General features: G+C 45.3%; 2 protein-coding genes across 4 annotated transcripts; both read left to right on the top strand.

Annotated features, from left to right (window-relative positions):
• The first annotated feature begins 934 nt into the window (after positions 1-934).
• Positions 935-7539, top strand: LOC123047149 (putative cyclic nucleotide-gated ion channel 8). 3 transcript variants are annotated; one of them, XM_044470641.1, is made up of 8 exons: positions 935-1065; positions 1635-1844; positions 2543-3116; positions 3417-3629; positions 4096-4394; positions 6148-6259; positions 6336-6572; positions 6654-7539. In XM_044470641.1, exons 2-8 carry the CDS (start codon positions 1816-1818, stop codon positions 7338-7340), a joined length of 2151 nt encoding a protein of 716 aa, XP_044326576.1. In that variant the 5' UTR covers positions 935-1065; positions 1635-1815; the 3' UTR covers positions 7341-7539. The 3 variants fall into 3 exon arrangements, with proteins under 3 accessions (XP_044326576.1, XP_044326577.1, XP_044326578.1); XM_044470642.1 differs by having other exon boundaries at positions 1047-1065; positions 1652-1844; XM_044470643.1 differs by lacking the exon at positions 935-1065 and having other exon boundaries at positions 1638-1903.
• Positions 7540-7759: 220 nt separating this feature from the next.
• Positions 7760-9860, top strand: LOC123047150 (pentatricopeptide repeat-containing protein At1g80550, mitochondrial). The gene has a single exon (XM_044470644.1). It carries the CDS (start codon positions 7824-7826, stop codon positions 9141-9143), a length of 1320 nt encoding a protein of 439 aa, XP_044326579.1. The 5' UTR covers positions 7760-7823; the 3' UTR covers positions 9144-9860.
• The last annotated feature ends 11545 nt before the right edge of the window (positions 9861-21405 follow it).

Here is a 21405-nt window from a genome sequence, read left to right as displayed (position 1 = left end):
TTGCATCAAGTAGAAGACCAAGAACCGAAGAACCTCCAGCCAAAGCTTCTCTTTTATGATTCCAAAGAATTGCAAAAAGTAGGCAATCATGCCCCCCTAATTGCTACGCTGCTACATGGGCTGGACTGCATTGGGTGAACTACTCCACCGAACCTTCCTAAACCATTTTTCTTCTGTTTTTTCTTTTATGGGTTCCTCTTTTCCCCCTGCCTTTTTGTTTTTCCGTTCTCTTTTATTTCCCCCTTTTTGTTTTCCTTTTTCCCTTGTGGATTTTTATGACTGTTTCTACATATTCACGATTTTTAAAAATTCCTACATTTTTGAATTTGTGTTTTCTAAAATTTGGAACACCTTTTGAATTCGTTAATAATATGTAAAAATCATCAAAAAATAAATAAATTCATAGTATATTGTAAGTTCATGAGAATTTTTTTTAAAATCCAAATATTTTCTTTTAATCGGCAAACATTTTTTGAATTTGCGCCAAAACACCCCCCTAATTTATTTTTGAATAGGCAAATATTTTTTTAATCTAGGATGTTTTTTACCCTAGAAAAATGATGTTTGGTTTTTTCTTTTAGGGCTAATAGGGTGTTTGCTTTTTTTTTATCCCGCAAAAAAATAGGGTGTTTGCTTTTTTTTTTAGAAACACCTGTAACTTCATTCACACTCGTAAGATAGGATGTTTGCTGGGCACAGCACGCGCCGGCCATCGTCGGCACCACGGTTATCGGCCCATCGCTTGCCACCCCACTCACTCTCGGTCCAACCGCCAAGCCGGCCGCCGCGGCCAATCCGCGTGCGCGCCTGCTCCCCTTGTCCCTCCGCCCCGTCCGTTTCCTCCCCTCCCCACCCGGACCCAACAGCAGCAACCCAAGCCGCAGCGAAGCCTCGTTGACCGCTTCGCCTCGTCTTGCCTACCACCCTCCCTCCCTCCCCGCCTTCCCCGAACCCGTGCTTCCGCCTTCCGCTTCCCCTCCCCCACCCCCAACTCCCCCGCTCCGCCTCCAGACCTCGCCGCCGGCCGGCTCCCCCCCTCCCCCGCCTCCTCCGCGCGGCCCGCAGGTGAGCCGCAACAGCCTCCTCCTCCTCCCTCGCCTCCTCGCTGCTATTTTTTTCCCTCTCGGCCGCTGCTGCCGCCGCGTAGCGAATTTGATGCTGCCATGGCAGTTCCCTCGATTCGATCGCCGCGTTCCGGGAGCCGCTTGGTGCTGCTCCCTGCCGGCTCGTAGATCTGGATCAGCCCAGCCAGCGCGGGAGGGACGAAGGCCGGTGGACGGATTCAGTCAGACAGCGCGGGGGCACCACTTCCGCTCCTCTGCTAGCATAGCACCCTATCGGGAAAATGGAGGCGTGGTCTCCGCTGGCGCGGCGCCTAATTCGGGCGGAGGCCGCAGAGTTTCAGCGTTAAGCCTTTTTGCTTCCTAATAATAGTTGTAGGCCGCTCCACTTTACTTACTGTATTAGGATTCTACTACTACTCGTGCCTTAAATGTATCAGGCTTTCCAATTTGAGTGTTCCCGTTCCTTTTCTGTGTGCCACTACCGCATTTGTGCTACATCTATATGTATATGATGAGGCTTACCTTGCAACTTCCTTTTTGTACTTACGCTTGTTTTTTGTGTTCATTCAGTGTGATTGATCAAACAGATCGGAGCATTTTGTGCAAGGACGGACTGCGGACGGCTTTTTGCAGCTTCAGCTAAAGGGTCTGTTGATTGATGGCAGTTATTGGACCTGTGAAGGATCTCTCGCCAGCTCTGCTCTTCCTTTGACATAGCCGTATGTTTGATTGTGGTTAGAAAGCTCGATCCATGGACAGACACAGAGAGGACTTTAAGAGGTTGCCATTTTTACTTAAAAGGGCACTCCTGCTATGCGCTTTCATAACTAGTATGAAAGGTCATTTACTTTAAAGTGACAATGTTTTCCTTTTCCTTTTCCTTTCCGCATGTCATGACTGTCAATTCTTAAGCCTGACCATTTGTAGTAGTACCAATTTCTCTCTGGACACCTTCCTGTAGCCTTGCTTCTCTCCTGTATATAGTGGTAATCCTATTGCCGAAACATGCACTTTTGCTGTATAATCCATGTCCACAACAAAATATTCATGAGTCCTTCCTATGGTACCCCCTCGTCCGACACCTGGCATCTTTCTCACTGTCTTTCTTAGCTTCAATAGGTCTTTGGCTCTTTGTTTGACCTTCCGGTATTACCTGTAAGAGTTATGTCATGTTAATTTTTGGAAGAAACCGACAAAGCCAGTCATTTGTTTTACATTTTTCCTTCATGTTGAACAAATAAACTGGGTTTTACCCGTTTTGCTGTATAAACAGAGAAGCAGCCAGTATTTTTTTTTACATTTTCCTTCATGCTGGAGTGATGATGTAGAAAATATAAGGGAGAAATCTCAATCATAGCACTCTATCAGACGCGTTATATGTTTTAACTTGTCACTGTGCACTGTACATACACATATTTATGTTACTTTTGTTTAACCGTGGGCTGTTTGTTTTAATTATATATCAATACTCTATGCAGGCTGGATGAGTTTAGCCCTAGATCATCTGTACAATCTGAAATTGGTGGGAGGAGCAGCCTGAGGTTCAGCATGCCTGGGTTCGGTTATGATCCGTTTAATCCACTAAGATCATTCATGTCAGGGCTGAGAAAGAGTTCTGGAAGACTCAAATCACTTAGGCACCCCAATCCATCTGGTGCTCCTAAGACAGCTTTTGCGGAAGATCTTAAATCTTTTAAGAAGAATATATTTGATCCCCAGCAAAAGTTCCTGCTGCGAATGAATAGATTTTTCTTCCTGTCATGTATTTTCGCTGTTGCAGTTGATCCACTCTTCTTCTTCCTACCCGTCATCGACAACTCAAATTGCATCGGTATAGATAAGAAATTGGCAGTGACATCAACAGTAGTACGGACTATTATTGACTCTGTCTATCTTATCCGTGTGTTTCTTCAATTCCGCACTGCTTATGTTGCTCCATCTTCTCGAGTGTTTGGAAGTGGCGAGCTTGTGATTGATCCAACGCTAATTGCGATGCGTTACATTAAAAGTTACTTTGTAATGGACTTCTTTGCACTGTTGCCACTTCCACAGGTACTTCTTTGCATTCATGCTCTTCAATAGTATGAAGTTATTTTACTGTGACTTAGTCTTTATCTGAAACAATAAGCCTTTTCTTTTACGTGAAAACGGTAAACCTTTTAAGTGCTTTTACACTTTAGTGTTACATATTTTTATTTATCATTTCAATAGCCCGGCTCTATGCACAGTTTTGCTGCATTAAATTTGTCCCATTAATTTGATATTCGTATTTGACTATCCTGAACTATGATTACTGCAATACTTCAAGACATTTTTCATATTTTCCTTGAATGATCTCGTTGGTTATCACAGATTGTTGTTTGGAGATATCTCCACAGTTCTGATGGTCCAGATGTGCTGGCTACAAAAGATGCACTGGTTTGGGTTGTCCTGTGCCAATACATTCCAAGGTTGCTAAGGATATTCCCTGTGACGAAAGATTTGAAAAGGACAGCTGGTGTTTTTATTGAAACTGCGTGGGCTGGTGCTGGTTACTATCTTCTCTGGTTTATGCTTGCTGGCCATGTAAGCGATTGCTATGCTATGTATTGTTTATCCATGCCATGTGCATCTTTATCTAGAGAGCAGTATCACAATTATCTGTGCATTTTTACACTATGATGAGTGCCTCGAGTATAAACATTGTTGATACACTGAGGTTCCTTGCATACCTGGTAGCTTTTCAAAATTTACCATCTTTGCTATCTGAACTCTTCAGTTATCCTGTCAGATTTGATAGTTTAAAGATTTCGTAGCACTTGGAGATTGTGCATAATACCCTACGTTGTAGGCATTGCTAATATGTCAACTAATTGACTACAGTTATGGTTAGATGATTTTTGTTAGTTAACTTTTGATGGTATCCTTTTCTCCTCACATATAGTTATTGTCTTACGTCATGTTAAGCATAGTTCTCTGAACATAGTTTGTCGTAGGTGATCATGTTTTCCTTGACTTACCCTGTAATTTTTCTATACGCTGTTTGTTGCAGAATGTTGGTACTCTCTGGTACTTCTTATCCATAGAGCGCGAAGATAGTTGCTGGCTTGTCAACTGTCATGCCACAGATGGTTGTGAACCCACCTACTTGTATTGTAGTGAGAATCATGCTAGCAGTGACAAGTATAAAAATTGGAGTATGAGTACCCCAATATTTAACAAGTGCAATGGCACTGATGATTCTTTCAATTTTGGTATCTATCAGCAAGCATTGGTGTCTGGAATACTTGGTCCAGGAAATTTTGTCTCTAAAAGTTGTTATTGCTTCTGGTGGGGATTACAGAATTTAAGGTAATAGGAAAAAACAATACTCCACACATCTGTTCATTATTCTATAGCAAGTCTTTCATTGTGCACAAGAAAATATATTTGAAAAACTCTGATTTAAACAGTTCCCACAAAATGAGTCATTTTTTACCGAATCGGAATTTCTCTCATGGCAGGAGTGTGTAAAGTCCATTTCACTCCCTGTCTCGGAAAATAAATTTTGTTAGATACTTGGATCTGCATGATGACCACTCCAGACAAACTGGACTACTGGAGCTTGGAAGCAACAAATGGAGTGGATCTTAGAGACCCGTAAAGGAACTACCTACTTTCCTAACTTTGTATGCTGTGGCATACATATAACTTGTAGAGATTATTTTTGTATGATTTGAAAGAGCATGCCAGTTAATATTGGTTATACTAATGGTCTGAAAAGCCAACGTGTCCCAAATTGCTAGTGAGAATATAAGATATTGTATATGATGTGTTATCCTGTTAGTATAACCTGGACTTACTGGTGTTAGATTAGATTTTGTTTGGAAATAGCAATATTATAACATAACTTACCAATTCAAATATGATTGCCGTGGTGTCAAAAAGTTGCACCCAACTTTCTAGCTATTTAGGATTTGTTTGGTTTGAGACTAAGTTTGCCAATGGTTGCCACACCTAAGGTTAGGCAAGTTTGACCAACTTAGGTGGGTGTTTGGTTCAAGCCACACCTTAGGCAAGCCACACTAGGGCCCCACATTACATACACACATAAAGTGTGGCATGATTCCCTTAGGATTGCCAACTTGTGGCTCTTATTTTGTTGAACTAACCTTAGGCAAGCTTGGCAAAAAATGTATGGCAAAGTGTGGCAATGCAAGGCGTAGAACCAAACAGCCCCTTAAGCTGGCCTTCTTTCCAGCAGTACACTTTTTGATTATCGGGGTTTATAGAGAACTAAAGGGAACTAGCCGCTGCCGGTTCTGGGTTTCCTGTTGTTCTAGCTCAACACACTTGAAAATAGGGTGGTTGTATTTCATATGCTGCCTTTAACAGAATGCATATACTACTATTTCCGTTTCTAAATATAAGCCCTTTTAGATATTTCAATACGGAGTACATACGGATGTATATAGACATATTTTATAGTGTGGACACACCCATTTTGCTCCGTATGTAGTCCGTATTGGAATCTCTAAAAAGGCTTGTATTTAGGAACGGAGGGAGTACTAGTCATCCAAGATGAAGAGAACACAAGATCTTAAGTTCCTTGCAGCAAAAATGGCATACCAGGAAAGAGGCAAAAACCAGCCTGTTCACATTTTCCTGGCTTAGGTCATGAAATCTAGCAAAAGCTATTTTGTGAACCCTGATCCTAATTTGGACCTGGGTCCTTCTGCTTGGGGTGTCAACTTTGCATTCTAATTGTTGCAGGTTTATATGAGCAGCTATCATTGTTTGGGTACTTCTTCCGATTTCAGATATAGTGTCCTAGAGACTGTATTTGTCAAACATTTTTGAAGACTAATGGACCTTCAGTGTATAGATTTTTTATATTGGCAGCATGAAATTCGTTTTACTAGATCTTTTGTGAGTTTACTTCCATGACATGATAGATTGTTTTTTGCGACCTTCAAAAATATTATGATAAAAAATAGCAGCCAATGTGGTAATCGTTTGTCTTCACAATGACTATTTTTTGTGACTAGAGAGTACATTACTTTTCCATATCTTATATTTGTGGTTCATTGTGCTTGATATGTTTAACTTCCTTCCCATTTAACAGTACCCTTGGCCAAGGGTTTGTAACCAGTACATATCCCTGGGAGGTGTTATTCTCCATTGCAATATGCATCCTTGGACTAATTCTCTTTGCGCTCCTCATTGGTAACATGCAGGTAGAATGATAATATATCGCAAACTATCTTTTCACCCTGTTTTGCCGGATTCTAAGTTGTAACATTGTCTTTTCAGACCTACCTTCAATCAGTTGCTATACGCCTGGAAGAGATGAGAGTTAAGAAGCGTGATGCTGAGCAGTGGATGCATCACCGATCACTGCCGCCGGATATCAGAGAACGAGTAAGGCGGTATGAACGGTATAGGTGGTTGGAGACGAGAGGAGTAGATGAAGAAAATTTGGTTCAAACCCTTCCAAAAGACCTTAGGAGGGACATCAAACGCCATCTCTGTTTGGGTTTAGTGAAAAGGGTAGGATATATATTTGGTCAGGTATCTTTGAAATTCTTGTAGCGAACTACACTGATTTCCTCCTGTTTTGCTGCTGAATAGGTACCTTTGTTTGAGAATATGGATGAAAGACTACTAGATGCAATATGCGAGCGATTAAGACCTGCACTCTACACTGAACATGAATACATTTTGAGGGAAGGTGATCCAGTGGATGAGATGCAATTTATTCTCCATGGTTCCTTGGAGAGTGTGACTACTGATGGAGGCCGAAGTGGATTCTTCAACAAGGTCCAGCTAAAGGAGGGTTCTTTCTGTGGCGACGAGCTGCTCACTTGGGCATTGGATCCCAAGTCTGGTGCTAACTTCCCGGTTTCGTCCAGGACAGTGAAGGCTCTTAGCGAGGTCGAGGCATTCTCCCTGCGTGCCGACGAGCTGAAATTTGTGGCCAGTCAGTTCAGGAGGCTGCACAGCAGGCAAGTTCAGCACACATTCCGGTTCTACTCCCAGCAATGGAGGACCTGGGGAGCCTGCTTCATCCAGGCGGCCTGGCGCCGCTACTACAAGCGGAAAATGGCCGAGCAGCGCCGGAGGGAAGAGGAGGCCGCGAACCGGCAGAGCAGCAGCAGTGGCCCGAGCCTTGGAGCGACCATCTACGCCTCCCGGTTCGCGGCCAACGCGCTCCGGGGAGTCCACCGGCTTCGGAGCAAGGCTGCTGCTCTCCCCATTGTGAGAGTGCCGAAGCCCTCCGAGCCAGATTTTGGCGTCGACGCCGACGACGCGGACTAACAAAAACAGACCACACTGGGAATTACCTGTGCTAATTAATTAAGCTGATACTTCAGGCGTGTAGATTGTGTACAAAATTCAAAAGACAGCAGCCGCACACAACATTGTGATGATGATTGTAAAAGTTTTACTGCTCCAAGGAGTATAGAAGATGCAAATGTATAATGTTCCAGTTTTGCTACTTGCCGGTTGCCTGAAACTTTTGATGCCTCTGCCACATAATTAAAGTTGCACATCACTGAGCCTCAAAATCACAGTGCTGAGAATCTGCGGAGACTGCGACTACATAAAAATATTACCGCAAAGATGAAATTGTTAGATGTTTGTTGAAATTTTGGAAATGTGGTTTGAATTTAATCGATTTGACTCAGATGGGCTGAGATTTGGAGAAGTTTCAGGTCAGGGCACGGGGGAAAGAGGTTTCAGGATTAAGGCGTCGTCGGTCGCACGGTCGCACCACACTCGTCTCGGCTCGATTGCGGAATGCTCTCCCTGGTGCGCCGCCGCCGGCTCCTCGCCGCCCGCTTCTCCACGCTGCCGGAGGCCGCACCGCCCGCCCCTCTCGACGCGGCGGCGGTCCAGGAGACGCTCACGCTCTACACCAACGACTGGCGCCGCGCGCTCGACTTCTTCCACTGGTCCGCCTCCCCGGGCGGCGGCAACCTGCGGCCGACCCCGTCGACCCTCTCCCGCGCCGTCGACATCCTCGGCAAGCACTTCGAGTTCCCGCAGGCCACCGCCCTGCTCCTCGCCCACCACGACCCCTCGGACCCCGCCTTCCTCCGCCCCGCCCTCCGCGCGCTCCTCAACCGCCTCGCCGCCGCCAACCTCGTCGACGACGCCGTGCGGGCCTTCGAGTCCACCGCCGCCTCCGTCGGCCTGCGGGACGAGGCCTCCTTCCACCTCCTCGTCGACGCGCTCTGCGACCACCGCCGCGTCGACGAGGCCCACCACCTCTGCCTCGGCGGCAGGGCGGCCGCCCCGCCGCCCTTCCCGCCGGGGACCAAGACCCACAACCTGCTCCTCCGCGGCTGGGCCAAGGCGCGCGCCTGGGCGCGCCTCCGCCAGCACTGGCTCGACATGGACGCCCGCGGCGTCGCCAAGGACCTCCACTCCTACTCCATCTACATGGACGCCCTCGCCAAGTCAGGGAAGCCCTGGAAGGCCGTCAAGCTGTTCAAGGAGATGAAGCAGAAGCGCCTTCCGGTGGACATCGTCGCCTACAACACCGCGATCCACGCCGTCGGGCTCGCGGAGGGCGTCGATTTCGCCGTCCGGATGTACAGGCAGATGGTTGAGGCCGGTTGCAGGCCGAATACCGCCACTTTCAACACGATCGTCAAGCTGCTGTGCAAGGAAGGGAGGTTCAAGGAAGGCTATGCGTTTGTGCAGCAGATGCACAAGGCCGGGTGCGAGCCCAATGAGCTCACTTATCATTGCTTCTTCCAGTACCTGAGCCGCCCGCAGGAGGTCCTTGCGCTGTTTGAGAAAATGCTCCAGAGGGGCTGCCGGCCAAGGATGGACACATACGTCATGCTCATCAAGAGGTTTGGGCGCTGGGGTTTCCTTCGTCCGGTGTTCTTTGTGTGGAAGACAATGGAAGAGCAAGGGCTCACCCCGGATGCATTTGCATACAACACACTCATTGATGCATTGCTGGAAAAGGGAATGGTGGATTTGGCTAGGAAGTATGACGAGGAGATGCTCGCAAAGGGCCTCTCACCCAAGCCAAGGAAAGAGCTAGGGACTAAAATGCCAGGATCGGAGTCTGACAGTGATAATGCATTAAGTGGCGTGATCTGAATTCTGGCAGCCAGACAGCAAAACTGATATTAGAATGTTCCTCTACACACTGGTTGTCATTGGATTAGAGTGTGACTGAAATAATGGTGTAATGATGAGGCTTTGTGTTGATGGAGATCTAATGTGTGCTTGTGCACTTGGCACTGAAGGAAAATAGAATGGGCAATGTTGCATTTCCTGTCAACTTTCATGCAGCTGTTCCCTTGAAAAACATGTGGAAGTGGGGTGCACACAATGTGCTTGCTGATGTGTTGCTCGAAAGCCTCTTGGGCTGTTGCCCAAGTTGTTGAAGGACCTGTGTGCTGAGTCGGGCTGTTAGCCTGCTTGAACGTTTCAACACTGAATGGCATATTCTAAGAGCTGGAAAGGAAGATCAGCACTACAGGTTTAGATGAGTCCCTTTGCTCCGTACTTTTACCATATGATCATTCTGACCACCTGAAGCTTTGATGCCTTTCAAGGCAAATAGCCTTGTCTTGAATGGAAATTACATTGAAGTGAAATGAAACCAGTTATAGTGGTCTTTCTCATATTCTCACTGGGTTGTTCTCTGAGGAAATCATGGTCCATGTAAGTATGCGCAGGAAATCTCGTGTCATGATAAAAGCTTAGAATAGCAGCATACCATGTCCGGAAGCTTCATGATCTGTTTATACAAATTACAGGTAAATGTACTCAACAGTTCTGGTATTGCAGTGAAGTTTCTATTCCTTTGAATTTTGATTCCAGTACTATTCTATGCTTGTATTATTGTTGCATTACAGACAACGCATCCAGTTATTTTCAGATCGACTTTTCACCCAGTTTGATACAAAATGAAATGGTCATATATATACCTTCTTAAACATCTCTTCTCTAGTGCAGGTTGCACTTTATCTAGTGTTCTTGTGCAGTTTCCTTAGGAGTATAACCTTAAGAACAATTTATTTTGAGACCAAACTGGGAAAAAACTTCGTCTCTTCATTTAAACTTGTAATAGAAAATAATCTTAAGCTTTTCTGGAGTTCACTTTCAGATTTCAGTAGACTGCAAGCTAACCAAATCTGATTTGATGAACGGGTAATATAATAGTCAGCTTGAGAGGGACGTATTGTTCTGTGTTCCCTGTGAGTAAATCTCAATCCAGGGCAATCTTCTTGTTTGCCACATTATAGTTCTGATATCCAATGAGCTTTGAATGCATTATCTCTTGCCTCTGAATTTACATGTATATGATCAGAGGCTTAAAACCCTGTGTTGTACCCTGATCTCAGGGTCACTTTTATCAGTTTCTTATTTATTTCTGATATAGGTTTGGCCAGTAATACACCATGAACTTGCCTAGAACTTGGACAAATCAGCTAGGTATCAGAAGGTGTACAGATTATTTAGTTGTGAATTTTTTCTTGGGTATTTGAGGATTTTATGCTTAATCTAAACAATCTTTAAACTGTAGAGGTAAGTGATAATGTGCTGTAACTTGTACAAGGTGTTACTAAGAGGAGTCTGCCTCAAACTAGTTAGATGAAACTAGTCCCGACGAGCTCCAGGTACCAGTGGTTGCCCATTGGGAATTTTCCTCAGTGCGGGCAAGGGATAACTGCTGTATAAAAACACTGATTGACATTCTTTGGCTAGCGAACAGTTGAACAATACATACTAGATCTTCTTCCTTGACATGATAAACAATGCATTGTCAAGTTGTCAACTAGATTTCGAAGCAGGGGTCCTTATGGATCCATAGATCAGCATGTGCTCGTACATATTTGCAGTTTGTGACCATCATAGAGCCAGTGAAATTTGAGTATTTGACTCTGGTGTCAGAGTTTGTTACTCCCTGCTAAATTTTGTATGGAAGCACAGATATGAGTGATTCAGCCAGGATTGTCCATGTAACCTCAGTGTAAGCTCAAAATGTCACATGGATTTGCACAAGCACCACTGACTTGTTTTTCGGTGTGATTTGGATCTTGTAGATTATGAAGGTACCTTGAGCTAAATTTTTATCTTGATCTGTAGCATTTCACTCCAAAGCATTGGTTTGTAATTGTTTTTATCTCACTGTATTAAAATGGCACAAGCTCGTGCAAGAAAGAATTTGTCAATCGTTTTGACTAATTATGGGTTGTACATGCTGTTGGCCTCAGCCCTCAGGGTCAATTAAACTGTTGCCCAGTAATTTATCATCTTGATTAGAGTTTTGGGATGGCCTGAGAGTCGACTACCTACCAATGGATATGTGTGAGCATATTTGGACACCGATAATTCCCTGCGAGGTCGATATTATTCTGGGCTAGTGTCAGCTTTCATGGGAAGATTTATGCATGTTTTACTAGCGGTGAATGTCGGGGCGGCGGTCCTGGAAGTGTTGTTTGTCGTGTCTTGGTCTTTTTTCGTGTGGGCAGCAGGGCTCTCGCCGTTGTTTGCGAGGTTTTTGATCCGTTTTACTTATAAACTGGACTGATTCTCTTGTGAATTGCCAGAGCACTGGGCCCTTCAGGTTTTCTGATGAAGAAAAGGAAAACTAGACTTATTTAAACCTCGGAAAACCTGTGACTGGAGTTTGGTATCACCTGCAACATTTTTTTTCTCGGCGCGGGTTACAATTGTCTAGTGTTTTATGTGGCAATTCCCTGCGTTGGAGCAGGGTGAGTGAGTCACTGAAGTTGCACTTGCAAACGGAGGGATGAATGACGAATGATGGTTCTCAAGTAACGAAGCTGCAGCCTCCGTGACAAGATAATATATGCATGTTTTACCAGCTTCCTGTTCCTGGCCTGTAATATATACTACTACTTGGAAGCATGTGATCAAAATGCAGAAAGAAAAACCCCCGTGACCGTAGCCTGGCATGGGCTATCTTTAGGACCTCTTTCTGTATTGCTCATTAGATACTCTCAAACGGTGACGCTTGTAGTACCTACCTACCTTCCAATCTGAACATGAGACAATGATAATCCATATGGTTGTCAGTGAGCAGACAATGATCCATATATACGAATTAATGCATGATCATCGTGGGCCGTGACACTTGATAGGGTAACCGATCTCTTTAGACATTTTGTGCTCGCCTGCAGTCCATGCATCGTGGCGTATGTTCCATGTGACACTAATGTGATTCGCTATGTATGTTGCTTATCCATTCATTCGTACAGACATACAGGAGAGAGGCTGGTAGTTGTAGCCGACTGCCGACAGCCTCACCTGCATGGCTGTTCCTGCCGTCTCCCACGTCCCCGGTACGCTACATGGTTACATGCCGTGTACGCGCATGTCTGCAGACTGCAGACACGTACACACCGGCCGGTAGCAACACACTGCTGCCTGCTGGTTTCTTTTGTCTCCGTTGGCCGGCCTGGTACAGCGACGTTGCCGTGAGACGGGACGAGACATGTCTCTACGGACGACGTGCATGCATGTACGCACCGATGTATACGTTGCTGTTACTGCATGCATACTGTACGCGGCACATAGCACCTAGCAGTAGCACCGGTGGGTGATGGGCACGGCCGGTCTGACCGCGTCGTGCAGCCGGTGGGTGTGTCTGCGAGGAGAAACCAGACCGACCAGACCCCAGCTGCATGTACGTACGGCGCGTCAGGCCGGGCGGCCGCGGGGCGTGCGTACGTGCGTGATGGCGGCGTCTGGAGCCGTACGCGTCGGCCCATCGCTCCAGCTGGGGTCGTCGTCCGGGGACCGTACGTACGTACTGATGTGGAGGTGGAGCGAGCAAGGCGGTAATGGCGGCACGTCGCAGGCCGGGGACATGTCGACGACAGGCCGAGCACGGCCCGTCGCCGCGGATGGCGACCGCAGGGCGCGGACAGGACGGCGTGCGCCAGCGCCGCGATCGAGAGGGGCGCGCCGCGCGACCGAGGCCGGACGTACGTCGCCAGACCGACCGATCGCGTCGCCGTCGCCGTCGCCGCCCGTACGTACGGTCCAGCCGTGCCATTTCCAGGCAGGCAACCCTGGGCCGGGGCGGCACACGGGCTGATGTGAAAGCCCGCGTCGACACCCAACGGAACGGTGCCCGGCACGGCCCCACGCACGCCCTCCCGACACCTTCTCTCTCGCGGTCGGCGCGGCGGCAGACGTGGTGGCGACGCCTCCGGCCACCCGTCCCCGCCGAAAGGGGCCGGAGTATCCTGCAGCAGCAGCAGCAGCAGCTGGCTGCTGGCGCGCACAGCTTTAGCCGCCGGCCGGCCGGTGAGCGATCGCAACCGATCAGCGCCGCGCGTCCATCCATCGCCCGCCGTGGGTCGTTCGTTGCGCCGTGCATGCCCAAGTCGTCGACCGCGGCCGGCAACGGGGACCCGCCGGGGATCGGGCAACGTTGCGATCCGTCGCTGTTCCGGTTGGATCGCGCGCGTGGCGACCGGGCGACAGGATCACGCGCTCGCGACCACGACGCCTTGTGCGTACGTACCTGCCGCTGCCGGAACAGGGTCCGACACCTGGGCTCCTCGAGCCGGCGACCCGTCGAGATGACAGCTTCGCTTCACTAACATCATCCATCAATGTTCGGCTGATTTAATTGGGTCGTAGTGCTCAAGTTCTCATGTGATCCGGTGACGATCGTGTCACGTTTGAATTGTCAACAGAGGAATCGTCATGAAAAAGAAGGGAGACTCTGGAGGGTCACCCCCCGATTGACTTCGTGCCCAAAATTCCACGTCGGTAAATTATAAGGGAAATGATTCCCCTCAACCGGATGATTTCTTGGATCCCATATGCCGTCTCGCTCGCACAACACGCGGCCCACGTGACATGCCGCTGGCTCCTGACGATTTTTTTTCCAACTTCTGCAACATCAGCAATGTTGCACAAGTTTCTTCTGTAACATTAGCTATGTTGCAAAAGATAAAGACGAAAAAATACATTCTACAACAAAGCCTCTGTTGCAAAAAAATAAAAAAAAACTGCAACAAAACTTCAGTTGGAAATTTTTTCCAAAAGTTCCTCCAAATTTCCCCCCCAAAAGTCGGGCTTCATAAATTTTGTCTACATGCATAGAAAAATTATCATTATGTACATTACTATATAAATATAATATGAAATATGCCTCATGATGTGTCTAATGAAGTAATCATGTGTGTTTGACATTGTAGATGTAGATTTTTTTTCTTTATAAACATGGACACATTTATTTTAAATGGAGTACACGATATGATTAACCACCTCCATAATATACACTTCCAATTTCGTTATGTGCATTTTCTAGACGGCAGGCAACTTTTTTTTTCTTCTAAAGCGCAATAAGCTTGAAGCAACACATGAGTATCCGGGTGAATGAGGCCATGAGGGGGGCAGCGACAATGGGAGGGCGTCCATGGCCTGAAGCATGAGCATCAATGATGTGTGATGCCAGAGCATGCCTGCGTTGAGTCTGAGACGGTGAGGACAGGGAGCAGTGGCAATGGTGGAATTTTGTGTCCGTGGTGCGGAATAGGGTTGCGGTCAGAGACTACACCGGAGAAGAAACATGTGACTCTAGGGGGGCGGGGTGGAGGTATATATCGATGGCTTGAGGCAATAGTAGGGCCGACAAAAATGGTGGTTGAGTAAGGCAGGAGAGGCGAGGCAGAGCAGTTGTAGACTATGGACGAGTGAGATAACTAAGAAGACAAGGTAAGATGATAGATTGGCCGAGCAGAAGACGATGATAGAAAGTCAAGTTTGAATTTAGGAAGAAAAAAAGAAAACATAGTTTGTTTTAGGAACATACTCCTTCCGTGAAAGTCCTATATGCTCCCGAGCTCAAATGCTCCCTTATGAACAGTAAAATCAAACAAAATTGTTAAAAAAACTAATTTTGTAGTAAACTTTGAAAAATGTTTTGTATGCTTGAAAAATTTATGTACAAAATGACATTCATGGAAGGTGTAGCAAAAAAAAAAATCAGCACCGTAAAATGTTTTCAAAACTAGCACTTTTGGAACAACGGTTTTGTTTTCTTTGTCACGACTTCAACGAATGTCATTTCGTGCTGAAATTTTGCAAGCATACAAAACATTTGTCAAAGGTTACCACAAAAAAGAATTTTTACATTTTTTACTGTTCATAAAGGAGCATTTGAGCTCGGGAGTAGATACTCTATGTCCCTCCCTCCGTTCCTTTATATAAGTCCTATACCCAACCACGAAGAAAGAGCTATATCAACTTGTCAACCATATTATTTTATTTGATATATAATTTAGTAGAGGGGTAAATAACTTAATTAAAAATGTCTATAGTATTTCTCAATCAATATTCATAGCTATATGATGGTCATCTCCACGCCACTTCATACTTTCACAAATTTCAATGACTTTCAGTGTAAGACTTTTTTTGCGACGAAGCGTAAGACTTGGAAGCTATAATTTCTTAGTTCATGTGAAATAGTAAGGGCATCTCCAAAGCAAACCCCCAAACCTTCACTATATGCCCGGAACACAGTGTCCGCACCACTTTTGCTATCCAATGGGGACCTATATATGTCCGCTTAGCAGTCCAGACATACGGATTCCGGTATCCTAGAAACAAACGTGGGAAACTTTGCCGGAGTCTAGACATGCACTTGACCAACACAAAGACTCCATAAGGTCCTTCTCTCTTTAAACGTGCATGCTCCCTCTCTTCTCTCTCTACTATCAACCGGACACCACACCACAAATCCCACCATATGCATGTTCCCCTTCTATTCCCTCTCCGCCCTACCGGATGAATGTGTGAATAGCTTTGAATGGCTTCCTTCGGCATCATGTCCACGGACCACATCCGGATATAAAAATGAGCATATACCGAGGACATTTGCGGGTCAGCTTTGAAGACGCCCTAAACCGTTTCTTATATGTGATCTCTGTTGCTTGTCTGCTTTGGTGTCACGTTGATTAGCCAAGTTGGATAAATTTTTTTATATGAAAGTTTGGATATAATTGGTATAGTGCAGCGTCGATCATGTGCTGCCCCACGGGCACGAGGCCCCTGGATCTGACGTCCAATCCGGCGCGCGTCAAAAAGACGAGCGGCGCGGGTCGTCCGTGTCCCGACGCCTTGAGCCAAGTGGCACAGTGCAACGACCGTGAAAAGCAATGACGCTTTCTTCCTCCCCTCGTCCGGCGTTGCACGATCCATGCATGCAACATTCCTTTTCGGCATGGAAGCTAAAACTATAGCCCTGTCGACATGGGAAGAAGGATATATATTCTCCCTTCAGATTTGATGGATGGACCTTTTTGACTGCATGCATGGACAGTAACAAATAAAGTATTTTACTCATTAGGAAACCCATTTTGGCTCTAGGCTCCTGCGTGCCAAATGGATTGTACAAATGTCAAAAAACATTGAAAAAAATTATATGTCCATTGTCACATTCAAATGGTACCTGTAAAATTTAAGCATTTTGGCCCATGCAAAAAACAATAGTAGAACGCCAAATGTTACCTTTTTTTGTGAAAGCCAAATGTTACCTTCAAATGGTACACTTAATATGCAAAAAAAAGAAGAAGTTCAGTGTCACCAACGAAGCACTACTAACATGAACATCTACCAAAAAATGTCAGAATTGTAGCGGTCGTTCGACGGTCTAGGAAGCTTGATGTAATTTCCATTAGTACATTTAAGATGCTTTGTATCTCTGATGAACTTTTATAACAGATTGTAATATTTTTTGAGAAAAAAAGGTGACGGCATGTTGTAGTACGTGTTCCGTCTGAGTTTACACGCACGGCGCCACCTTTGGTGCGTGTGTGCGTGCCTGGGGCCTGGGCTTTGAACACAGGGCATCTGGTCAAAGCTGGCGCCGCGCGGCGACATCTTCCACTGAGCCGCGCCCCCCTGGCGCAGGAGAGCTTTGATGAGCCTAGCTATATGATACACTACGCCTACGTACATGATGCCTGGCCCGGCCCGGCCCCGTGGCCAAGTTCCAACGCCCCCCAAACTCCCACGCCCACCTGCACCCGGGCACCTGGCCATGCACCTACCCTACCTCCCAATTATCTGGACTGGCTTCTACTCTTACAGTACGTCCAACATGTCTTAAGATAAGTAGCACGATATGATCATCATCACCAGGGAGGGGGCAGGGCCACAGGGGGGCCTTGTTCACGCCAAAAGCTGATAAAACTAGTGCAAACTGGCAAGCTAGCCACTGCTCGTACGGCCTTGTACAGTTCAGGGCCAACATTATTCCCTCCTCCTTGTGCGTTACGGCGGCCGAACTAAGCTTAGCCTGGCCTCAAAAGGATACATGATCTCCGATGTATGCCCGGCCACAGGAACAAGATCTATTGTGCGCAATATTCTACTAGTAGTGCTTTTGATGCACAAGTAGCTGCTAGAAGGCATGGTTTAGCTGGTTTTAAATTTGCTAGGCGAGCACGTAGTGGAAATTGATTGATCCCTTTCCCCTGCACGCATGCTCTCGCCCGAGAGACATGGGGTGGTGTGGTGCCGATGAATAACCACGGACCGGGCCGCACGTACAGAGTACGTCGCGTGCATACATGTTCGGCGTATCGACGGCATTGACTCCGTTGGAACTCGGGAGATTTCCTCCCGGGGACAAGACAAACTCGTTCAAACCTACGTACGTTCGCCGCTCGCAAAAAATTTCAACTTCTTCGGGTGCGTGAGTACAATGCCGTACCATAGGATCGGCATGTTGTTGCGGTTTGGGTGGACAAACACCACTTGTCCATCGACCATAGGGGGCAAATGCATGGAGAGAAGCGTGGAACTATCATGGCAAGTAGTTCGATCCGATTCTTATTGACCGGGTAGCTGATCTAAATTACACAGTTGATGTCGCTTTTTTATCTTCATTCCACGCACACAAAAAAAATGTACTCCCTCCGTCCCATAATATATATAAGAGCGCTTTTCCCGATAAAGCGCATTTTGTATTATGGGACGAAGGAAGTAGCTTTTCCCATAAAGCGCATTTTCTATTGACTCATAATGTCACGGAGAACACAATCATCACAAGCCCGCACCTGGTCTCTATATGAATAGGATGCATACAACCAACAACAACAACAACAACAACAACAACACACACGTGCGCGCACGTGAAAAAGGCAAATAAAAATAAAAATAAAAAAATCATGATCTGAAAGTCCTGTCGGAGCGAACTACAACATGTAGCAGCAACCATCAACATCAACCACCATCGATGACAACACCCAACCAAACTTTCTAAACTAATTATGTTTTTTTCTATAACTAAGTTGTCTTAGATTTTCTTATGTCTAAGCCGATATTTCACACTAAGATCAACAAGATCAACCTAGACTTATGTTTTTTTTCTAAACTTTCTAAACTAATTATGTTTTTTTTCTATAACTAAGTTGTCTTAAATTTTCTTATGTCATAGTGAATCAAGATCAAATTAGATGACCAACAAGATCAACCTAGACTTATGAAAATCTTGTAGGGCTTGTATCTTTTTCAGATGGCCTATCAGCTATCCATGAAAACACGCTAAACTTCTATGTTATTACTTCCTCCCTTTTTGGAAAATCCCCTCCCCATATTTTACTTAATTAAAAGTTCATACAATCCAATCTGGAAAATTTATTATAGTTTTCGCCACATAGGGCAGAACACTATTAAGAAGAACACCATCGGACCTATTAACAAAACTAAACTTCATGATCTCATGGGCCATCATATTGACCTTTCTGTTAATTTTAGAGATCTTGAAATTTGTCAATGACTTAGAGACACCCAATAGTTCCTTCTTAAGATCAACGATGGAAGACCATCAAAAATACCATTTGCAAGAAATGAAGCCACAAAAATGCAACCACTTTCTAGAATAATGGGCCTGTGAAGGGTGACACTGATATAGAGACCGGAGAGGCACACCTTAAGTTCCGCTTCATTCACACTATTGCAAGCTCCAAAAAAATCCCATAATGAAATGATGACTTCACCAGTATGATTTATAGCAAAAGTCCCCATGCTCGCAACGCTAATGGCCTCCACAAAACTCGCATCGACATTTATCTTAATGAACTCCTATGAGGGAGGTTGCCAAGAAACGAAATTTCTCTGCACGTTATTGACGGACCTTAAACCATCCACCACCCCCTTACCTTTGTAGCTAACCTCCACCCGCGCATTTGCATGTCATGATGAAACAGATGCCCAGTAATTTCGGACAAAATTCATAGAGGCAAATACAGCTTGCAATCCCTTACCAAATATCAAATCATTCCTCAAGTGTTAGGCTCTCCAGAAAATGAACATAATTTTCTCACGTACCAGTGACCTGATCCAAAAGTATAACAACCCAACCCGGCCATGAGAAATTGAAGATCTCTTTGCTCGACAAATTTCACTCATCGCACAATGCCATACGAAGTGCACGAGCCTTGGGCAAGATCAACAAAGCATGAAAACCGCTTTCATTTTCAACACCATAGATCGAACACAACATATGGTAGATTGATTGTGTTTTACTCTGTTAACTTGAACCACCAAGCTATTTGACGCAACATATCATGCAAAAAATCCGATTTTCTAAGGAAAATTTCCTTCCAAATAACACCCAAAGCCTCCTTTCTCCATTTACCACAACACTGGAGTACCCCAAATCCACCTTATCGTCCTTGAGGTTTAGTGCCAGCCTATTAGCACTCTTAACCGAGAACAAACCATTTTTCATATGGTGCCAAGCAATAAAATCTCCCTCTCCCAAAGACTGGATACACAAGTTTAAAATTTTCTCACCATCATGGGGATAAAACAAATGCTTCATCAAAACCTCAACCCATCTCCTAGAACCACTTATGAATAACTCAGACACTCATTAAGCATGGTTCTATTCTTCTTAGCAGATTTTTTAGGCCAGAGACTCTAGGGAGCGAGTTATCACTTCAAATGCTTAAATTAGCACCATCATCAACTCTCCAAATGAAACTATTTTTAAGCAGCTCAAGTCCACGCATAATACCTTTCCAGGTGACCAGCGTCGCTTGCGGGAAGACCGTATCCAAAAGATGCCCATAAGGATGATCAAAACCTCATCCCATCTCCTAGAACCACTTATGAATAACTCAGACACTCATTAAGCATGGTTCTATTCTTCTTAGCAGATTTTTAGGCTAGAGACTCTAGGGAGCGAGTTATCACTTCGAATGCTTAAATTAGACCATCATCAACTCTCCAAATGAAACTATTTTTAAGCAGCTCAAGTCCATGCATAATACCTTTCCAGGTGACCGGCGTCGCTTGCAGGAAGACCGTATCCAAAAGATGCCCATAAGGATAATATTTTGTTTTCAACACATTTCACGTAAAGAATCTGGATACAACTAATAACTCCAAGCTTGTTTAGCCAGGAGCACTTGATTACATAATCTGAGATCTCGAAAACCCATGCCCCTGCCTTTGGGTCTTGTTAGCTTGTCCCAAGCCAGCTAATGAGTTCTCGTCTTGTCCTCCTCATCACCCCATGAAAAATTCACAACAATATAGGATAATGATACGTCTGCAACGTATCTATAATTTTTTATTGTTCCATGCTATTATATTATCTGTTTTGGATGTTTAATAGGCATTTATATGCTATTTTATATTATTTTTGAGACTAACCTATTAACCGAGAGCCCAGTGCCACTTTTTATTTTTAATCTTTTTGCCTATTTTAGAGTTTTGCAGAAAAGGAATACCAAACGGAGTCTAAATGGAATGAAACTTTTGCGATGATTTTTCTTGGACCAGAAGGAAACAAGAAGACTTGGAGATGAAGTCGGAGACGCAGCGAGGCGGCCACGAGGAAGGAGGGTGCGCCCCTACCTCGTGGGCCCCTCGAGGGTCTCCTAACCTAGCTCCTGTGCCTATATATACTCTTATACCCTGAAAACAACCAGGGGAGCCACGAAACCACTTTTCCACTGCCGCAACCTTCTGTACCCGTGAGATCCCATCTAGGGACCTCTTCTGGCGTCCTGCCGGAGGGGGATTCGATCATGGAGGGCTTCTACATCAACACCATTACCTCTCCGATGAAGCGTGAGTAGTTTACCATAGACCGACGAGTCCATAGCTAGTAGCTATATGGCTTTTTCTCTCCCTTTGATTCTCAATACCATGTTCTCCTCGATGTTCTTGGAGATCTATTCGATGTAATATTCTTTTGCGGTGTGTTTGTTGAGATCCGATGAATTGTGAATTTATGATCAGATTATCTATGAATATTATTTGGTTCTTCTCTGAATTCTTATATGCATGATTTGATATATTTGCAAGTCTCTTCGAATTATCGGTTTAGTTTGGCCTACTAGATTGATCT

This window comes from Triticum aestivum, chromosome 2B (assembly GCF_018294505.1).
Source record: "Triticum aestivum cultivar Chinese Spring chromosome 2B, IWGSC CS RefSeq v2.1, whole genome shotgun sequence".
NCBI lineage: Eukaryota > Viridiplantae > Streptophyta > Magnoliopsida > Poales > Poaceae > Triticum > Triticum aestivum.
This window is presented reverse-complemented; position numbering and strand designations above follow the sequence as displayed.

Excerpts from the sequence above, each read along its gene's own strand:
- LOC123047150 (XM_044470644.1), top strand. The coding sequence starts at position 7,824 with ATGCTCTCCCTGGTGCGCCGCCGCCGGCTCCTCGCCGCCCGCTTCTCC.
- LOC123047149 (XM_044470641.1), top strand. The coding sequence starts at position 1,816 with ATGGACAGACACAGAGAGGACTTTAAGAG. Across the intron at positions 3,117-3,416 it reads CACTGTTGCCACTTCCACAG|ATTGTTGTTTGGAGATATCT; the intron begins GTACTTCTTTGC and ends TGGTTATCACAG. Across the intron at positions 3,630-4,095 it reads GGTTTATGCTTGCTGGCCAT|AATGTTGGTACTCTCTGGTA; the intron begins GTAAGCGATTGC and ends TGTTTGTTGCAG.